The 20,947-nt window shown below is 44.0% G+C and overlaps 1 protein-coding gene across 3 annotated transcripts in view; it reads right to left on the bottom strand.

Moving 5' to 3' along the window:
- The window catches only part of unc13bb (unc-13 homolog Bb (C. elegans)), a 754,941-nt gene that overhangs the window by 144,859 nt on the left and 589,135 nt on the right, over positions 1-20,947 (bottom strand). For all 3 annotated transcript variants that reach the window (XM_078550332.1, XM_078550323.1, XM_078550314.1), the window contains one exon: positions 19,402-19,571. In XM_078550332.1, the coding sequence (XP_078406458.1) occupies positions 19,402-19,571 (170 nt within the window). The remainder of the gene's footprint in view (positions 1-19,401; positions 19,572-20,947) is intronic.

Below are 20,947 nucleotides of genomic sequence, written 5' to 3' on the forward strand. Positions count from 1 at the left end.
ACATAGGAAAATGGTTGCTGGAGATCAATCATTTCAGTCCTCGGACATCACTGCAGGAGTTCCTCAGGGTAGTGTCCTAGGCGCAACCATCTTCAGCTACTTCATCAATGACCTTCCCTCCATCATAAGGTCAGAAGTGGGATGTTCGCTATGATTGCACAAGGTTCAGCACTGTTCGCAACTCCTCAGATATTGAAGCAGTCCAAGTCCATCTCCATATACAGAAAGAGTTGTATAACATTCAGGCTTGAACTGATAAGTGCCAAATTAAATTCAAGCCATACAAATTCAAGTGCCAGCAATGACCATCTCCAACAAGAAAGAATCCAAACATTTCCAGTTGATATTGAATGGCATTACCAACATTGAATCCCCCACTAACATCCTGGGAGTTATGATTGACCAGAAATTGAACTGGACCAGCCATATAAATACTGTAGCTACAAGAACACATCAGAGGCTGGGAATTCTGCTGTGAGTAACTCACCTCCTGACTCCCCAAAGCCTATCCACCATCTACAATGCACAAGTTAGGAATGTGATGGAATAGTCCACTTGCCTGGATGAGTGCGGTTCCAACAACACTCAAGAAGCTCAACACCACCCAGAACAAAGCAAGCCACTAGATTGGCACCCCATCCACCACTTTAAACATTCACACCTTCCATCACCCACACGCAGTGGCAACAGTGTGTTCAATCTTTAAGATGTACAGCAGCATCTCGCCAAGGTTCCTTCGACAGCACCTTCCAAACTCGCGACCTCTACCACTTAGGACAAGGGTTGCAGATGCATGGGAACGCCACCACCGCCTGCAAGTTCTCCTTCAAGCCACTCACCATCCTGACTTTTTTTTATTCATTCATGGGATGTGGGCTTCACTGGCTAGGCAAGCATTTATTGCCCATCCCTAGTTGCACTTGAGAAGGTGGTGGTGAGCTGCCTTCTTGAACCGCTGCAGTCCATATGGTGTAGGTACATCCACAGTGCAGTGAGGAAGGGAGTTCCAGGATTTTGACCAAGTGACAGTGAAGGACCGGCGATAAGGTTCCAAGTCAGCTTGCTGAGTGACTTGGAGGGGAACTTCCAGGTGGTGGTGTTCCCATCTATCTGCTGCCCTTGCCCTTCCAGACGGTAGTGGTCGTGGGTTTCAAAGGTGCTGTCTAAGGAGCCTTGGTGAATTCCTGCAGTGCACCTTGTAGGTGGTACACACTGCTGCTACAGTGCAGCGGTGGTGGAGCGAGTGAATGTTTATGGATGGGGTGCAATCAAGCAGACTGCTTTGTCCTGGGTGGTGTCAAGCTTCTTGAGTGTTGTGGGAGCTGCACTCATCCAAACAAGTGGGGAGTATTCCATCACACTCCTGGTGTGTGCCTTATAGGTGGTGGACAAGCTTTGTGGAGTCAGGAGGTGAGCTACTTGTCGCTGGGTTCCTAGTCTCTGACCTGCTCTTGTAGCCACAGTATTTATATAGCTAGTCCAGTTCAGTTTCTGGTTAATGGCAGCTCCCAGGATGTTGATATTGGGGGACTCAGTGATGGTAATACCATTGAATGTCAAGGGACGATGGTTAGGTTCTCTCTTGTTGGAGACAGTCATTGCCTGGCACTTGTGTGGCGTGAATGTTACTTGCCACTTGTCAGCCCAAGCCTGGATATTGTCCAGATCTTACTGCATTTGGACATGGACTGCTTCACTACCTGAGGAGTCGCAAATGGTCCTGAACATTGTGCAATCATCAGCGAACATCCCCACTTCTGACCTTATGATGGAAGGAAGGTCATTGATGAAGCAGCTGAAGATGGTTGGGCCGAGGATCTGCTGAAGTGATGTCCCGGAGCTGAGATGACTGACCTCCAACAACCACAACCATCTTCCTTTGTGCTAGGTATGACTCCAACCAGTGAAGAGTTTTCCCTCTGATTCCCATTGACTCCAGCTTTACCAGGGCTCCTTGATGCCACACTCTGTCAAATGCATCCTTGATATCTAGGGCAGTCACTCTCACCTCACCTTGGGAGTTCAGCTCTTTTGTCCATGTTTGAACCAAGGCTGTAATGAGGTCAGGAGCTGAGTGGCCCTGGTGGAGCCCAAACTGGGCATTAGTGAGCAGGCTATCCCTAAGCAAGTACCACTTGATAGCACTGTTGATGAGCCCTTCCCTTACTTTACTGATGATGGAGAGTAGACTGATGGTGCGGTCAATGTCCGGGTTGGATTTATCCTGCTTATTGTGTACAGGACATACCTATAAGATCATAAGACCATAAGATGTAGGAGCAGGAATAGGCCATGTGGCCCATCGAGTCTGCTCCACTATTCAATGAGATCATGGCTGATCTGATAATCCTTAACTCCACTTACCTACCTTTTCCCCATAGCCCTTGATTCCCTTACTGATTAAAAATCAGTCTGTCTCAGCCTTGAATATACTTAACGACCCAGCTTCTACAGCCCTTTGCGGTAAAAAAATTCCACAGATTCCCCTCCGTCTGAGAGAAGAAATTCCTCTTCTTCTCTGTTTTAAACGGGCGACCCCTTACTCTGAGATTATGCCCTCTGGTCCTAGACCCTCCCAGAAAGGGAAACAGTTTCTCAGCATCCACCTTGTCAAGCCCCCTAAGAATCTTATATGTTTCAATAAACTCCCCTCTCATTCTTTTAAACTCCAATGAGTACAGGCCCAACCTACTCAACCTCTCCTCATAAGAAAAACCCTCCATGCCCGGGATCAATCTAGTGAACCTTCTCACAACTGCCTCCAATGTGAGGATATCTTTCCTTAGATAAGGGGACCAAAACTGTTCACAGTATTCTAAGTGTGGTCTAACTAGTGCCTTGTATAGTTTTAGCAAGACTTCGCTATTTTTATACTCCATTCCCTTTGAAATAAAGGACAACATTCTATTTGCCTTCCCTATGATTTGATGAACTTGTATGCTAGCTTTTTGGAATTCATGCACAAAGACCCCAAATCTCTCTATGCTGCAATTCCAACCTCCAAATTCCTCTGTGCCGCAGCTTTCTGCAGTCTTTCTCCATTTAAATAACATTCAGCTCCTCTATTCTTCCTGCCGAAATGCATAACCTCACATTTTCCCACATTATATTCCATTTGCCAAGTTTTTGCCAAACACTTAACCTGCCTATATCCCTCTATAGACTCTTTTTGTCATCCTCATCACTTGCATTCCCACCAATTTTTGTGTCATCCGCAAACTTGGCGATAGTACATTCACTTCCCTCATCCAAGACATTAATATATATTGTAAATAATTGTGGACCCAGCACTGATCCCTGTGGCACTCCACTAGTAACTGCTTGCCATCCTGAAAATGTCTCCCTTAGCTCAACTCTCTGTCTTCTATTAGTTAGTCAAACCTCTATCCATGCTAATATACTATTCCCAACACCATGAGCTCTTATCTTATTAAGTAGCCTTATGTACGGCACCTTATCAAATGCCTTTTGGAAATCCAAATATATTATGTCTACTGGTTCCCCTTCATCTATCCTGCTTGTTACCTCCTTAAAGAATTCTAATAAATTTGTTAGGCATCATTTCCCCTTCATGAAGCCATGCTGACTCTGCTTGATTAGATTATGCATTTCTAAATGCTCTGCTATTACATCCTTTATAATGGACACTAACATTTTCCCAATGACGGATGTTAAGCTAACTGGCCTATAGTTACCTGTTTTATGTCTCCCTTCCTTTTTGAATAAGGTGTTACATTGGCAGTTTTCCATTCCTCTGGGACTTCTCCAGAATCTAAGGATTCTTGGATTCCAGACTCCAGACTCCAGCTCCTCAACTCGGATCCGAAGTTCCTCGAGCTGCAAACACTTACTACAGATGTGTTCGCCCTGGGTCACCTTGGTGTCCAGCAGTTCCCACATGTTGCAGTAGCAACACATCATCATATTGCTTTATATTTAATTTATTAGTTAATTACTCCAGTATCCCTGCTCTTTACACTTGAAGAATCTCCCGGTCTTTACAATTTCTTGTAATTAATTTTTACACCAGTATCAATTTTATACTTAACAAGCTATTTTTCGGAATGAAAAAATAAAGACTAGAGACTGAAGCACAAAATTAAACATCTTCATTTTACTTTAAAGACTAGAAATACTCATCATTCCTACTCACCAAACAGCTGCTCTCTGCGCTCTTATTAAAATAAGCTCCCCTCACTCTCCACACGCTTTTCAAAATGAACTCCCCTCATTCGCCGCACGCTTTTTAAAATGACTCCCCTCACTCTCTGTGCTCTTCTAACCTGGGCAATTTTCCACATAGCCAGATAGATGCCAGTGTTGTAGCTCTACTGGAACAGCTTGGCTAGGGGCACGGCAAGTTCTGGAGCACAAGTCTTCAGCACTGTTGCCAGAATATTGTCAGGGCCCATAGCCGTTGCACTATCCAGTGCTTTAAGCCGTTTCTTGATATCATGTGGAGTGAAATGAATTGGCTGAAGACTGGCAACTGTGATGCTGGGGACCTCCAGAGGAGGCAGGGATGGATCATCCACTCGTCATTTCTGGCTGAAGATTGTAGCAAATGCTTCAGTCTTATTTTCGCACTGATGTGCTAGGCTCCCCCATCATTGAGAATGGGGATATTTGTGGAGCCTCCTCCTCCAGTGAATTGTTTAATTGTCCACCACCATTCTCGACTGGATATGGCAGTACTGTAGAGCTTAGATCTGATCCGTTGGTTGTGGGATCGCTTAGCTCTATCACTTGTTGCTTATGCTTTTTGGCATGCAAGTAGTCCTGTGTCCTGCTTCACCAGGTTGACACCTCATTTTTAGATATGCCTGGTGCTGCTCCTGGCATTCTGTCCTGCACTCTTCATTGAACCAGGGTTGATCCCTGGCTTGATGGTAATGGTAGAGTGGGGGATATGCCAGGCCATGAGGTTACAGATTGTATTCGAGTACAATTCTCCTGCTGCTGATGGTCCACAGCGCCTCATGGATGCCCAGTCTGCAGTTGCTAGATCTGTTTGAAATCTATCCTATTTAGCACGATAGTAGTGCCGCACAACACGATGGAGGGTATACTCAATGTGAAGACGGGACTTCATCTCCAGTTACAGCTATATTGACCTTCCTTCACTGTCACTGGGTCAAAATCCTGGAACTCCCTACCTGACAGCACTGTGGGTGTAATTACACTACATGGACTGCAGCACTTTAATGCAGCGGCTCACTACCACCTTCTCAAGGACAATTAGGGATGGGCAATTAGTGCTGGCCTAGCCAGCGGCATGCACATCCCGTAAAAGAATTAAAAAAGTACAATTTCTTACACAGACAACAGGTTGTTCAGATTCACTTTTGGATATTTCAAGGTATTTAACATCTGGCAATGTTTACCTAAATGAGAACAGCAACAACTTGCATTTATGTAGTGCCTTTAACATTGCAAAACACCCCAATGTGGATCACAGGAGCTTTATCAAACAAAGGTTGACATCAAGTCACATATGGAGATTCTAGGCCGATGTGAATTGTTAAGTTTGCTTTGTCTAGATCCGGGATGGAAATAGCTCTTTACAAGTGTTATCTGACAATTCTGTAGGTTAAACAATGATATCATTTCAATGCATCATCAGAATATTACCTGGTGACACATCAGAGTCTCTGATTGGCTCATAATGCAGTAATATAAAACTGTTAAGTAGACTCTTGTGCAATTACTGATAGGAAGTCTAAGGGTGAAATACGTTGATAAAATAAAATGAACAATTAAACTTTTCCACAACTAGAATCAGTGGTTGGATATTTATGAACAACATTTCCCATACCTATTCATTCTCCATTAACACACGCACAAGACACAAGAGTCAAGTACAGGTGTCATTGTCTGACACCAAACATGCAATTTCTGCATAGAAACTATTAGGAATATCGGAACATAGGAGGAGTAGCCCCCTCTACCATTCAACTATATCATGGCTGATCGTCTACCTCGATGCCATTTTCCTGCTCTGTCCCCATATTCTTTGATATCATTTTTGTATCTAAAAATCTATAGATCTCTGTCTTAAACATACTCAATAATTAAACTTCCACAGCCAACTGGGGTAGAAAATTCCAAAGATTCATGACCCTCTGAGTGAAGTAATTCCTCCTCATCTCAGTCCTAAATGGCTTTCCCCTTATTCTGAGACTGTGTCCCCTGGTTCTAGACACCCCAGCCAAGGGAAACATCCTTTCTGCATTTATCCTGTCGAGCCCCTTAAGAAGGCTGTAAGTTTGAATGAGATCGCCTGTCATTCTTCTAATCCCTAGAGAATACAGCCCCGGTCTCCTCTATTTTTCCTCATAGGACAGTCCCGCCATCCCAGGAATTAGCGTGGTCAACCTCCAGTGCACTCCCTCTATGGAAAGTGTATCATTCCTTAGGTAAGGGGATCAAAACTGTACATAAAACTCCAGGTGCAGTCTTACCAAGGTTCTATACAATTGAAGCAAGACATCTTTATTCCTGTTCTCAAAATCATCTTGCGATATAGGCCAACATACCATTTGCCTTCCTAATTGCTTGCTGCACCTGCATGTTAGCTTCCAGTAACTCATGAACAAAGACATCCAGGTCCCTTTGGACATCAGCACAACCCAATCTCTTACCATTTAAGAAATACTCTGCACCTCCATTCTTCCTACCAAAGTGGAAATCCTCACACTTATCCACATACTCCATCTGCCATGTTCTTGCCCACTCACTTAGCCTGTCCAAATCCCCTTTGTTTCCCACATATAAATCATTGATATAGATTGTGAACAGCTGGGCCCCAAGTACTGATCCTTGCGGTACCCCGCAGCCTGCTAACCTGAGGATGACCCGTTTATTCCTACTCTGTTTTCTGTCTGTTAATCAATCCTCAATCCATGCCAGTATATTACCTGCCATCTCATGTGTCTTAAGTTTTGTTTACGAACCTCATGTGTGGGATCGTATCAAAAGCCTACTGAAAATCCAAATACAACATATCCACTGGTTTCCCCCTTATCTATTCTGCTAGTAACATCCTCAAAAATCTCTAATAGGTTTGTCAAACATGATTTCTCTTTCATAAATCTGCTCATCTGACCAATCTGATCATTATTTTCTAAGTGTCCGGTTTTCACATCCTTTCTAATAGATTCTAATATTTTCCCTCCTACTGACAGGTCTGTAGTTCCCTGCTTTCTCTTTCCCTCCGTTCTTAAACAGTGGAGTGACATTTGCAATCTTCCAATCTGTAGGAACCATTCCAGAATCTACAGAAATTTGGGTGATGACCACCAATGCATCCACGATCTCTACAGCCACCAAAAGATGTTTTTCTCTCTGACCGCAATGGCGGCTTTTCACGCCGTATCGTCCGTTTCCTGGCACGTCCCGATTCATTAATAATGTATTCACGGGAAACACAATGGATCGCAGGCAGGTGAGCACTGATTTTCCTGACCTCAGCACTTCCTCGCTCCGGACGCCATATTTAAAGTGTACCAGAGCGCAGCCTACTTGATGTCTCCAGACCAGGACTGCGCCAGGTGACAGATGGCCCCGAAAGCAAAGAAGATGGCAGCCCCCAAATTTAGTTATGCCTCATTGGAGTGCCTTTAGGGTGCCATTGAGGCCCGCCTCAATGTCCTCTACTCTGGCTGCAGGAGGTTACCATTCGGGCCTGGAAGGCGTTGGCAGCGGCAGTCAGCACAGAGGAGGTCAGCCATCCAGTACAGGAAGAGGATGAATGCTCTCATCCGTTCCCCTAAGGTAAGACAACAACCTCATTACTCGCAATACACAATCCCAAACCCACTACATATCCACAGGAATCTCAAACCTCAATGGACAACACCACTAACTCTCACACACACCCTCACATCTCCATCAGACTATATCCTTTGGAGCTCGCATCCCCATCCCGTCCATGGCTCCGCTCACCACACAAACATTCCACGCATCCTTATCATCTGCCGAGGCATGCATCCTGCTCACACTGTTTCCATCTGTTTGCGTGCAGGAGAAGCTGGCTCACAATAGGAAGGAGAGGTCCCAGACTGGGAATGGAGTGGCTGATTTTTGTCCCTCTCATCGTGGAGAGTCAACAGAAGGTAGGGAAACATCACGCAGAGCTGTTGGAAGCCCTCAAGAGTGCATCTGCCTCCTCTCTGATGAAGTGGTGCCCACATGAGTGTGCCTGGAGGTCTCCACTGGGAGGATGGTGGACGCGAAGGAGACCATGGTCCAGCAGAACGCGGAGGTGCACGCTGACCTGCACTCTATCGAGGGAGCCATGGGTGAGTTTCTGCAGCGGCAATGAGAGGGTGAAATGGGGCATCCTCACATCACTTTACTCCTTTTGCCCAATACTTTGAATCTGTTCCCTCCATTTCTTGATGCTCTCTTGAGTGGGAACAGTTTCTCACTATTTACCCTGTCCATACCGCTCAGGATCTTGAATACCTCTTTCAAGTCTCCTCTCAGCCTTCTTTTCTCCAAGCGAAACAGTTCCAGCCTCTCCAATCTATCCTCATAGCTGCACTTATTTATGCCTGGAGTCATTCTTGTGAATCTCCTCTGCACTCTCTCCAATGCCTTCACATCTTTCCTTATGCATGGCGCCCAGAACTGGGTGCAGTACTCCAGATGCGGCCTAATTAGTGTCTTATACAAGTTCAAAATGATCCCCTTATTCTTGTACTCAATGTCCCTATTAATAAAGCCTAAGATACTATATGTTTTATTAACTGCTTTCTCAAAATGCCCTGCCATTTTCAATGACTTATGTACATATACACAAAGGTCCTTCTGTTCCTGCACCTCCTTTATAGTTTCTCATTTTATTTTACACTGTCTCTCCATACTCTTCATGCCAAAAAGAAACACCTCACAGTTCACTGCATTGAACTTCATCTGCCAATTGTCTGCCTAATCCACCAACATGTCTACGTCCTTTTGAAGTTCAAGACTATTCTCATCACAATTGACAACATTTCCAATCTTTGTATCATCTGCAAATTTTAAAATCATGCCCTGCACACCACAGTCTAGGTCAGTAATATATATCAGCAACAGCAAGGGTCCCAACACTGACCCCTGGGGAACTCCACGACAAACCTTTCTCCAGTTGGAAAAACAACCATTTATCACTACTCTCTGTTTCTTGTCACTCAGCCAATTCCTTACCCAAGTGCTTACTTTCCCTTTTATTCCATGAGCTCGAATTGTGCTCACAAGTCTATTGTGCTGCATTGTATCAAATGATTTTGAAAATCCATATACACCACATCAACAGCACTTCCCTTAACAACCTTTTCTGTTAGCTCCTCAAAAAAATCTAGCAAGTTAGTTAAACATGATTTTTCCTTAATGAATCCATGCTGGCTTTCCTTAATTATTCTGCACTTGTCTAGGTGACTATTGATATTGGCCCAAAATATAGTTTTCAGAAGTTTCCCTACCACTGAAGTGAGATTGACTGATCTGTGGTTGCTGGCTTTATTGTTGTACTCCTTTTTGGACAAGGGTATAACATTCGCAATTCTCTAGCCCTCTGGCACTAACCATATCTCGAAGCAAGATTGGAAGGTTATCATCAGTGCCTCTCCAATTCCCACTCTCGCTTCCCTCAGTACCCTTGAATTCATTTCACCCAGTCCTGGTACCTTATCTATCTTAAGTAAAGATAGCCTTTCTGAAACCTCCTCCTCTCAATTGTAAATTCTTCTAGTGTACCAGTTACCTCCTCTCTCACCTTGGCCTGGGTAGCATCTTCTTCCTTTGTAAAGACAGGTGCAAAATATTCGGTTAATACCTCCGCAATTTCTCCTGCCTCCACGTGCAAGTCTCCTTTTTTATCCCTAATCGACCCTACTCTTTCTTTTACCACCCTTTTATTATTTATAGACTTATAGAAGACCTTGGGATTCCCTTCTATATTAGCTGCCAGTCTCTTTTCATGTTCTCTCCTTGTTTTTCTTATTAGTTTTATCACTTCCCCTTTGGTCCTTCTGTATTCAGCCTGATTCTCCATTGTATTTTCTACCTGACATCTGTTGCATGCGCACTTCTTCCTTTTCATCTTCACCTCTATCTCTCTGGTCATCCAGGGCGCTCTAGATTTATTTGCCCTACCTTTCCCCTTCAAAGGAATATACCATGACATTGCCTGCAACACTTCTTCTTTGAAGGTGGCCCATTGTTGAACCACCGTCTTTTCTGCCAACATTTGATTCCAACTCACTCGACTCAGATGCATTCTTATCCCATCGAAGTTGGCTTTCTCCCAGTTAATTATTCCTGCTCTGGGCTGTTCCCTGTCCGTTTCCATGGCTAACCTGAGCCTTATGATACAATGGTCACTGTCCCCTAAATGCTCTCCTGCTGATATTTGATCCACTTGGGCCAATTCATTCACCAGAAACAGGTGCAACAGTGCCTGCCCTCTCGTTGGGCCAGAAATTGAAGTATGTTTGCAAAAAAGAAAGACAAAACAGATGGATAATTTGTTAGAAATGTGACTAAATTAAAGAAGTCACGAAAATAAAGGTGGCGGCAGTGGGGCAGGGCAAGAAGTAGGGAATTGCAATCTGATGTTGTATAAGATTTAGATTCCTTTTACATATGGTATCACATGTCACATATATGTTTATTTACATGAGATGGTGCTACATGTTTTGTCGGAACCCTGGGCAGAATTTCACATTACATCAGGATAACCCACCCCAACCTCCCCTCCTCCCTGCAGTGTCGGAGGCGAGTCCATCCCCTGCTCTGACGGATTTCCCTCCAACCATTTAATGCTCAGCTGCGTTTGCTACCAATGCCATGCATGCACAATTATACTGTTTTACTCCGTGGCGTCACTGGGATACCATGCTGAACTTAATCACACTTGCCAGATTAACTCAATACATTTAACCAGGTGCTTCATCAAGTAATTAGTTGAAAATGAGTTTTATGTAGACTGCATTTTGCTCCATATTACAGCTTTTTAAAATGTAAATAGACAATTAACCATCAAAAGGCGATAGCGTCTTTAAAGTTTGCCCACGGTGGCTGGGATTTTAATTCGATCATTAGTGATTTGTCCTTCAGGTTTGACCACAGACTGAACTCCTTTTTTCAAAAAAAGACACACATTCAGTGTTGCCGCTCCCACTTAACATTTTCAAAACAATCTGTATTTAAATGCTTAGCACCTCACTTTCAGCTGGAGTCGAGGGTGGTGGCGGGGATGTTGGCAAAACATTACCAAAGCAATCCTTCCATTGGTGTGTCTGAGTTACGGGGCATCCAGCAGCTGGCTGGATAAACATCAATATTGGGAACAATGTACAAGACTAGCAGGGATGCCAGCCTCTTTGAATTGTCTGTAAAAAATTTAAGACATTTTTAAAGAGGTCACAGGCGTGCAGAAAATAATCCAGATCTCGTCCCATCTCAAACTAAAGGCGGCAACACCAATTACACGTGGCAAAAAAAAGTTTTTATTCAGGGCCACAGGTCAAAATCAACTCTGCAATTAAGGTCACAGGGCATGTTTAAATAAATCAAAGCTATTCACTAGGGTGCAGTGTCAGTAGCTTTCTGCACATGTGTGGACCAGTGCGCATACACAGGTGTATCAGCAACCATAATAGCAGCCATCTTGCGTTGGCAGGAGACACAGTGTTAATGGTCAACGGGGCAATCAAATGGTCAGCAGCTGTCTGCTCCCAGCAGCACCAATGGGTGGCCACTTCTGGAACTGCAGCCAGTCCCCAACAGTCATCGTCGCTGGAGCTGGCTTGGGAGGTAAGTGGGGGACGGACTGATTTTGACAGGGCCAGGATAGCAGGCCCTGGCAGGGGGACTAAGGTCAGATAGGGATGGGAAACCCTGAGTGGAGCAGGCCGTCGGGGGGTCCTCTGATGGGCCCGGGGGTACCTCCAACCTTTGCTCCTCACGAGCCCAAGCGGCAAAAGCTGCCAGGCTTCTCACCTGGTGCTGGCCTTCACCGACACAGGAAAAATTGCAGCACGGGCGGGAAGAGGTGCTTAAATGGCCTTGGTATTACAGGCAATTTTACATCCCCCACCTACCTGCTAAACCGCCCTCAAGGGAGCGTAAAATTCTGCTCCCTGTATAAATGGCCGACTTAACTTGGCTGTACATCATAACTACTGATGCACTTTTTGCAGCTAAAGGAGGGAGAGATCTGCCAAATTGTATCCAACGCACACTATGACATTTCACACTGCTAGCAATGTTATCCTTAACCTGACTAAGCAGCTGAGATAGCAGCACAGGTGACTTTCTTGTGTTTTTTTTTCCTTCTGCTCCTGAAGAAAGAACATCTCTTCTGATGGTCACCAATTACACTATGTACAGACTGTTTTTGTGACTAGAATGATAATCTTCGTTAATTTTATCTCGTCTGTACACACAGACAAGATAAAATCTGTGACATCTGCCGCAGATGCATCTGTCCATGGCAGTATCAGTAGGAGTGACCACCGTACATTCCCTGTGGAGATGGAGTCCTGCCTTCACATTGAGCATACTCTCCATCATGTTGTGTGACACTACCACTGTGCTAAATGGGATAGATTTCGAACAGGTCTAGCAACTCAAGACTGGGCATCCATGAGGCACTGTGGGCCATCAGCAGCAGCAGAATTGTACTCAACCACAATCTGTAACCTCGTGGCTTATCCCCCATTCGAACATTACCATCAAACCAGGGGATCAACCCTGGTTCAATGAAGAGTGCAGGACAGAATGCCAGGAGCACCACCAGGTGAAGCTATAACACAGGACTACTTGCATGCCAAACAGCATAAGCAGCAAGTGATAGACAGAGCTTAGCGATCCCACAACCAACGGATCAGGTCTAAACTCTGCAGTCCTGCCACATCCAGTCGTGAATAGTGGTGGACAATTAAACAACCCAACTGGAGGAGGACAAATGTCCCCGTCCTCAGTGATGGAGGAACCCAGCACATCAGTGCAAAAGATAAGGCTTAAGCATTTGCTGCAATCTTCAGCCAGAAGTGCCAAGTGGATGATCCATCTCGGCCTTCTCTTGCGGCTCCCAGCATCACAAATGCCGGACTTCAGCCAATTCGATTCACTGCACGTGATATCAAGAAACAGTTGAAGGCACTGGATACTGCAAAGGTATGGGCCCTGACAATATTCCGGCAACAGTGCTGAAGACTTGTGCTCAAGAACTTGCTGGCCCCTAGCCAAGCTGTTCCAGTGCAGCTATAACACTGGCATCTACCCGGCTATGTGGAAAATTGCCCAGGCATGTCCTGTACACAAATCCAACCCAGCTAATTACTGCTGCATCAGTATACTCTCAATCATCAGTAAAGTAAGGGAAGGGGACATCAACAGTGCTATCAAGTGGCAATTGCTTAGCAATAATCTGCTCACTGACACCCAGTTTGGGTTCCACCAGGGTCACTCAGCTCCTGATCTCATTACAGCCTTGGTTCCAACATGGACACAAGAGCTGAACTCCAAGGTGAAGTGAGAGTGACTGCCCTTGACATCAAGGCTGCATTTGACTGAGTGTGGCACCAAGGAGCCCTAGCAAGCCTGGAGTCAATGGGAATCAGGGGGAAAACTCTCCACTGGTTGGAGTCATACCTAACACAAAGGAAGATGGTTGTGGTTGTTGGAGGTCAGTCATCTCAGTTCCAGGACATCACTGCAGGAGTTCCTCAGGGGAGTGTCCTTGGCCCAACCATCTTCTGTTGCTTCATCAATGACCTTCTTTCCATCATAAGGTCAGAAGTGGGGATGTTCGTTGATGATTGCACAATGTTCAGCATCATTTGCAACTCTTCAGATACTGTGTCCAAATGCAGCAAGACCTGGACAATGTCCAGGCTTGGGCTGACAAGTGGCAAGTAACTTTCATGCCACACAAGTGTCAGGCAATGACCATCTCCAACAAGAGAGAATCCAACCATCGTCTCTTGATGTTCAATGGCATTAACAACATTGAATCCCCCACTATCAACATCCTAAGGGTTACCATTGACCAGAAACTGAACTGGACTAGTCATTTAAATACTGTGGCTACAAGAGCAGGTCAGAGGCTAGGAATCCTGCGCCGAGTACTTCACCTCCTAACTCCCCAAAGCTTGTCCACCATCTACAAGGCACAAGTCAGGAGTGTGATGGAATACTCCCTGCTTGCCTGGATGAGTACAGCTCCCACAACACTCAAGAGGCTTGACACTGTCCAGGACAAAGCAGCACGCTTGATTGGCACCACATCCACAACCATTCACTCGCTCCACCACTGACGCACAGTGTGTACCATCTACAAGATACATTGCAGTAATTCACCAAGGCTCCTTAGACAGCACCTTCCAAACCCACGACCACTACCATCTAGACGGTCAAGGGCGCAGATAGATGGGAACACCACCACCTCAAAATTTCCCCACAAGTCACTCACTAATCTGGAAATACATCACTGTTCCTTCACTGTCGCTGGGTCAAAATCCTGGAACTCCCTTCCTAACAGCACTGTGGGTGTACCTACACCGCAAGGACTGCAGCGGTTCAAGAAGGCAGCTCACCACCACCTACTCAAGGGCAACTACGAATGGGCAATAAATACTGGCACAGCCAGTGAAGCCCACATCCCGTGAATGAATAGAAAGAAAGCATTTGAAACAAATTGGATGAATTAATTATGGAGATAGAAATTAACAGGTTTGATGTAATAGGCCGGGTTTGTCCAACCTATTTGCGTGGGGGTTTACATTTCTATTTTTCTCACACTTGGTGAGGTGGGGGCGGAGGAGGGGTGAGCAAAGTTTGCAAGGAGAAGGCTTGGCACAACATTAAACATGAAAGCATCAATTTAAAAAAAAGCTGACTTGCTGAGCAAAAAACAAAATCATAACAATAAATTGATCATTAAAAAATAGTGTTAAATAAAGACCATTGTGTGTAAACCACTCATCCTCATGCTCACCCTCTTACCCACCCTCACCCACTCATCACCCTCACCCTCATTCACTCACCCACCCACATTCAGTCTGTTGAGGCTGCTCTGTCATTCAAACAGATTATGGCTGATCATCGACCTCTTACGCTGTTTTTCCATAGCTTCCACAGCCCTCTGGGTTAGAGAATTCCAAAGATTCATCACCCTCTGAGTTGAAGGAATTCCTCCTCATCTTAGTCTTAAATGGCTTGTCCCTTATTCTGAGACTGTGTCCTCTGGTTCTAGACTCAGCAGCCAGGGGAACATTCTATCCATATGTCATGCCCTGTAAGAATTTTGTAAGTTTCAATGAGATCACCTCTCATTCTTCGAAACTTTAGAGAATACAGGCTGGGTTTCCTCAATCTCTCCTCATAAAACAATCCTTTCATCCCAGGGATTAGCCTGGTGAACCTCCCTTGCACTCTCTCTATGGCAAGTACATCCTTCCTTAGATAGGGAGACCAAAACTGCACACAATACTCCAGATGTGGTCTCACCAAGGCTCTATACAATTTCAGCAAGACACCTTTACTCCTGTACTCAAATCCCCTCGCAATGAAGGCCAACATACCATTTGCCTTCTTAATTGCTTGCTGCACCTGCATGCTAGCTTTTAGTGACTCATGAACAAGGACACCCAGGTTCCTTTGGACATCAACACTTCCCAACCTCTCACCATTTAAGAAATACTCTGCCTTTCTGTTTCTAGCAAAGTAGATAACTTCACACTTATTCACCTTATATTCTATTTGCCATGCTGCCATTTGCTTAACCTGTCCAAATCCCCCTGAAGCTTCCTTGCATACTCCTCACAATTTACATTCCCACCTAGTTTTGTGTCATCAGCAAATTTGGAAATATTACATTTGGTCCCCACAGCCAAATCATTTATAAAGATTGTGAACAGCTGTGGCCCCAGGATTGATCCTTGCTCTACCCCACTAGACACAGTCTGCAATCATGAGAATGACCCATTTATTCCTACTTTCTGTTTTCTGTCTGTTAACCAGTGCTCAATCCATAGCAGTATATCAGTCTCAATCCCATGTGCTCTAATTTTGTTTACTAACCTCCTATGTGCGACCTTATTGAAAGCCTTTCTGTTATGACATCAAAAAAATTTCCATCAAATTACTTAAATACAAGTTGCCCTTAACAAATCCATGCTGGCTTTCCTTAATTATTTGTCCAAGTGACTGTTAATTGGCGGAACTTTGGAATTCTCTACCTCAGAGAGTTGTGGATGCTCAGTCATTGAATATATTCAAGGTAAAGGTCAGTACATTTTTGCGTACTAAGGGAATTATTGGACATAAGGATTGTGATGAAGATGCAGTTGAAGTAGAAGATCAACCATGATCTTCCGGAATGGCAGATCAAGCACATCGGGCCAAATGGCCTACACCAGCTCCTATTTCTTATGTTTTTATGAGATTTACTTTGACACAACATGAACTTCAGTTGGTAGCTGAACAGGAGTTCACAACTGGTATCTCAGACCAATCAGGATGCCAATCGTGCTAAACATAATCACAACTAAATTAATACTGATATGCAAATAAGTGAGTCCCTTATGTGAAAGTTTAGCCCATTCTTCACGTGATTTTAGCTTGTTTTTCAACTACTCTCTCAACATTCAATATCAAACAGGTGTTTGAGCACATGCAAAATATTTTTTACCAGTTGGAATCACATCCTTACTTTGCTCATGAAATCAAATGGGAGAGTGAATTCTAAACCAAATTAATTTCTAGAAAACCTTGTGGAACCTTAAGATATACTTTGCAAAGAAAAAAGTGTAGATTTTTCCAATTGATCTCACCTGATTAACAAGCAGCTTTTTGTGAGGTCATCATATGAACAATGGTGGATAAGTAATGATCTTTTCGTCTACCCAGCATATCCCATATAATTGCAATATCTTGCGTGTCACAATATATAGACTCCTCACCCCACCCAAAACCATGTGATCTCCTGGGAGCAGCTAAAAACCGGATAAAAACTCAGAAAAATTTGGCGGATAAACATCTGGGATATGCTGCCAAACTTCCAGTGAAACAGAAAGTAGTTGAGACACTGGATGGGCTAAAATGTAATCACATAAGAACATAAGAAGTGGAAGCAGGAGTAGGCTATTTGATATGTTAAACCTACTCCACCAATTAATAAAATCAATTAATAAAATTAATAAAATGCTGATTTGATTGTGGCCTCAACTTCACTTTCCTGCCTGCGTCCCCATAACCCTTGAATCCCATGTGGATCAAAAATCTATCTAATTCAGCCTTGAATATATTCAATGTCCCAGCCTCCAATGCTGTGTCTGGTACAGAATTCCAAAGATTAATGACTCTGAGAGAAGAAATTCGTCCTCATCTCAGTCTTAAATGGGAGATCCCTTATTCTGAAATGCGCCCTTCTAATTTGAGATTCCTCCACAAGGGAAACATCCTCTCAACATCTACCTTGTCAAACACCCACAAATTCTTGCACTACATAATGAGGAGGTACTGGGAAGTCTGGTTGTACTTAATGGACCAGATCTTCCGATCAGTGGCGATGCCACGTGCATCACTGCTGATTGCAGGGATTTTTCTTATATTCATTCATGGGATGTGGGCATCACTGGCTAGGCCAGTATTTATTGCCCATCCGTAATTGCCCTTGAGAAGGTGGTGGTGAGCTGTCTTCTTGAACTGCTGCAGCTCATGTGGTGTAGGTACACCCACAGTGCTGTCAGGGAGGGAGTTCCAGGATTTTGACCCAGTGACAGTGAAGGAACAGCAATATATATTTCAAGTCAGGTTGGTGAGTGGCTTGGAGGGGGGCTTCCAGGTAGTGGTGTCCCCCATATATCCGCTGCCCTTGTCCTTTTAGATGGTAGCGGTTGTGGGTTTGGAAGGTGCTGCCTAAGGAGCCTTGGTGAGTTTCTGCTTCTTGTAGAAAGTACACACTGCTGCCACTGTTCACCGATGGTGGAGGGAGTAAATGTTTGTGGAAAGGGCGCCAATCAAGGGGGCTGTTTTATCCTGGATGGTGTCAAGCTTCTGTTTATTAATATGTCAGTCAGGTTCACAGGGTAGCGGATGTGAGTGTACTGGAAGCTATAAATATTAATACACAGGGCCCTGTTCTTTGCAGACAGAAAGAACATGCACACACATTGTGCCTGTTTTAGCTAAACAAAATAAGTGACAGCCATTCGCTGGTTCATTCACTGGGGCAATGTCTTGGCCAATCAGAGTTCAGCTGCCTGGTTTAAATTTCAAACAATTCCTGGCAGTTAACTGTCAGTCATCAACACTGGTGCATTCTCCATGGCAACATCTCTATCAATCAGAGTCTACTTGCCAACCAATCAGCACTCTCTTCTCATAGAGCATAGAGACATTGGTATTCTCTTGCGAATTTTCCTGATGAGTGCAGGACAAAAAGCTTTGACAAAAAATGTCTCTTTTTTCAGCAATACTCAAAATCCAGCCCCTTCATTATCTTATAAATCTCAATCGGACCAATCCTAAGCATACGTTTCTCTAAAATGTACAGTCTTAACTCTTTTAGCCTGTCTTGATAACTAACATACTTTCTATTGTGAATCAAGCTCGCGGTCCTTCTCTGCACCCTTTTCAAAGCTTCAGTATCATCAACCTTGAGTGGAGACCAAAACTGTTCATCGTATTTCATGTGAAAGCTGACCAAGATCTTGAACAAGGACAAAATAGTATGTTTTATGTTACACTCAATTGCCCTGTGAATGCACCCCAACATCCTTTTCATTCAAGCTATTGCTTCACAGCATGGCATTTTAAATTTAGGGATGCACACACTAGAATACCCAAATTTCTCTTCCTCCACCGTCTATAATGCGTTTCCCTGAAGGGTGTATAAACGTTGAGTATTCACCCTGCCCACAGGCATAACAATGCATTTATTCAAGTCATACATTATTTGTGAGTCATGAGCCCAATCTTCCAAGACATCTGATACTTTCGTTGTTCAACTGGACCATACACCACCTATGCCAACCTGATCCCTGGCCTCTGCCAATTCTCAAAGCAGACACATGACTGTGGCCTAATGACTTTCATGGTTTATAATTCCTGTATGAGGAGCACTGATTTTCAACTTAATACATCTCAGTTCAATGACAAGTGCTTAAGCTCCGTTTCTCCCACTTGTACAGCATTCTAATGGATATTTCTTGACACTGCATCACCTTGTCTTCCTGTTCACATTGTTTCAAATATTTTGGTGTGGCATCAAGCTACTGAGAGGTGGTACTAAAGTTCCCATGCCAACTTCAACAATTTAGCATTTTTATAGCATGATTGAAATTGTTGGAGTTGACATGTGAAAATGATCCCATTTTTCAAATTAGTTGAAACTCTTCTTTTACTCACCCAGATTATACCAGACATCCATTTCACCACTTAGTGTCCGAACCTCAATAATAGTTTGTCCCAAGAAATCATCAGATTCTCGTTTTAGCCTCTGTTTAACACGTGATTTAATGTCATCATCCTCATCCCACACTCTTACTTTGATTCGATCAGAGGAATTGTGGCATTCACTTTGAATAAAAAGATATACGTTTGTAACTGATTTGCAGTAGTACCAAAGTATTTTTTAAAAATTATTCGAACATTTGAACGTATGAAATCAGAGCCGCAGTAGGCCATTTGGCCCTTCAAGCCTGCTCTGTCATTCAATAAGATCATGTATGATCTGTTTGTTTCGAATTCCACATTCCCATCTATCCCCCCGATAACCTTTGATTCCTTGCCTATCTACTTCTGCCTTAAAAATATTCAGTGACCCCCGATTCTACCACCTTTGGAGGCAGAGAGTTCCAAAGTCACACAACCCTCAGAAAAAAATTCTCCTCATCTCCGTCCTAAAACAGTCCCCCCTAGTTCTGGACTCACCCCAAGGGAGGTTCATTCATGGGATGTGGGTGTTACTGGAAGGCCAGCATTTGTTGCTCATCCCTAATAGCCCATGAGTAGCTTGCTGGACCATTTCAGAGGGCAGTTAAGAGCCAACCACATTGCTGTGGGTCTAGAGTCACGTGTAGACCAGACTGGGTAAGGTCAGCAGATTTTCTTCTCTAAAGGGCACGAGTGAATCAGATGGGTTTTTACAACAACTGATGATAGTTTCACAGTCACCATTACTGAGAGCTTTCTATTCCGGATTTGTTTATTTTTATTAATTGAATTCAAATTCCACCAGTTGCCATGTTGGGATTTGAACCTTTGTCCCCAGAGCATTAGCCTGGGCCTCTGGATTACTAGTCCAGTGATACTACCACTGTACCGCTGTCTCCCCAGTGCAAAAATAATCTTTCTGACTCCTTAATGAATTTATTCAATGAAAACAGAAAACATTGAGGAGCACTGATTCATCAGCTGAGGGAAGGCAGTACATGGTAATCAGCAGGAGGTTTCCTTGTCCATGTTTGACCTGATGCCATGAGACTCCAGGTCCCCAGAGCATTACCCTGGGTCTCTGGATTACTAGTCACTACACCATCACCATGTTTGTGCAGTTCTAGGCATATTGGCAGAGACAACTTGTGACAACTTGACGTGAAAAACAAATGAAAGAAAGAGAAAAATTAAATAAAAGTACCTATAAAAATTAAACTGTATATGATATAAGGCAACCAGTTTAGTCAGTGAAAGCCACGGTGATTTCTATCCCCAGCCCAGAGTGCTCTATCGCCTCTTCCAAGGACAATCAATATTTCTGGAACAGTTCACTCTTTGCCTTCTTTAATGCAAGTTTCACTTAAAGTCCAGAATGGAAGGCATGTCAATTGGGATTTTTAATTTAAATGGGATGAAAACTCAGTGGATCTGGCTTTTGCTTGTTGGAACAAACTCCCCAACATAATGGTGTTGGAATTACACTGCTCCCCCAGGCTTGTACTCAACCCATGTCATC

Source organism: Cetorhinus maximus, chromosome 1 (genome assembly GCF_964194155.1).
Source record: "Cetorhinus maximus chromosome 1, sCetMax3.hap1.1, whole genome shotgun sequence".
NCBI lineage: Eukaryota > Metazoa > Chordata > Chondrichthyes > Lamniformes > Cetorhinidae > Cetorhinus > Cetorhinus maximus.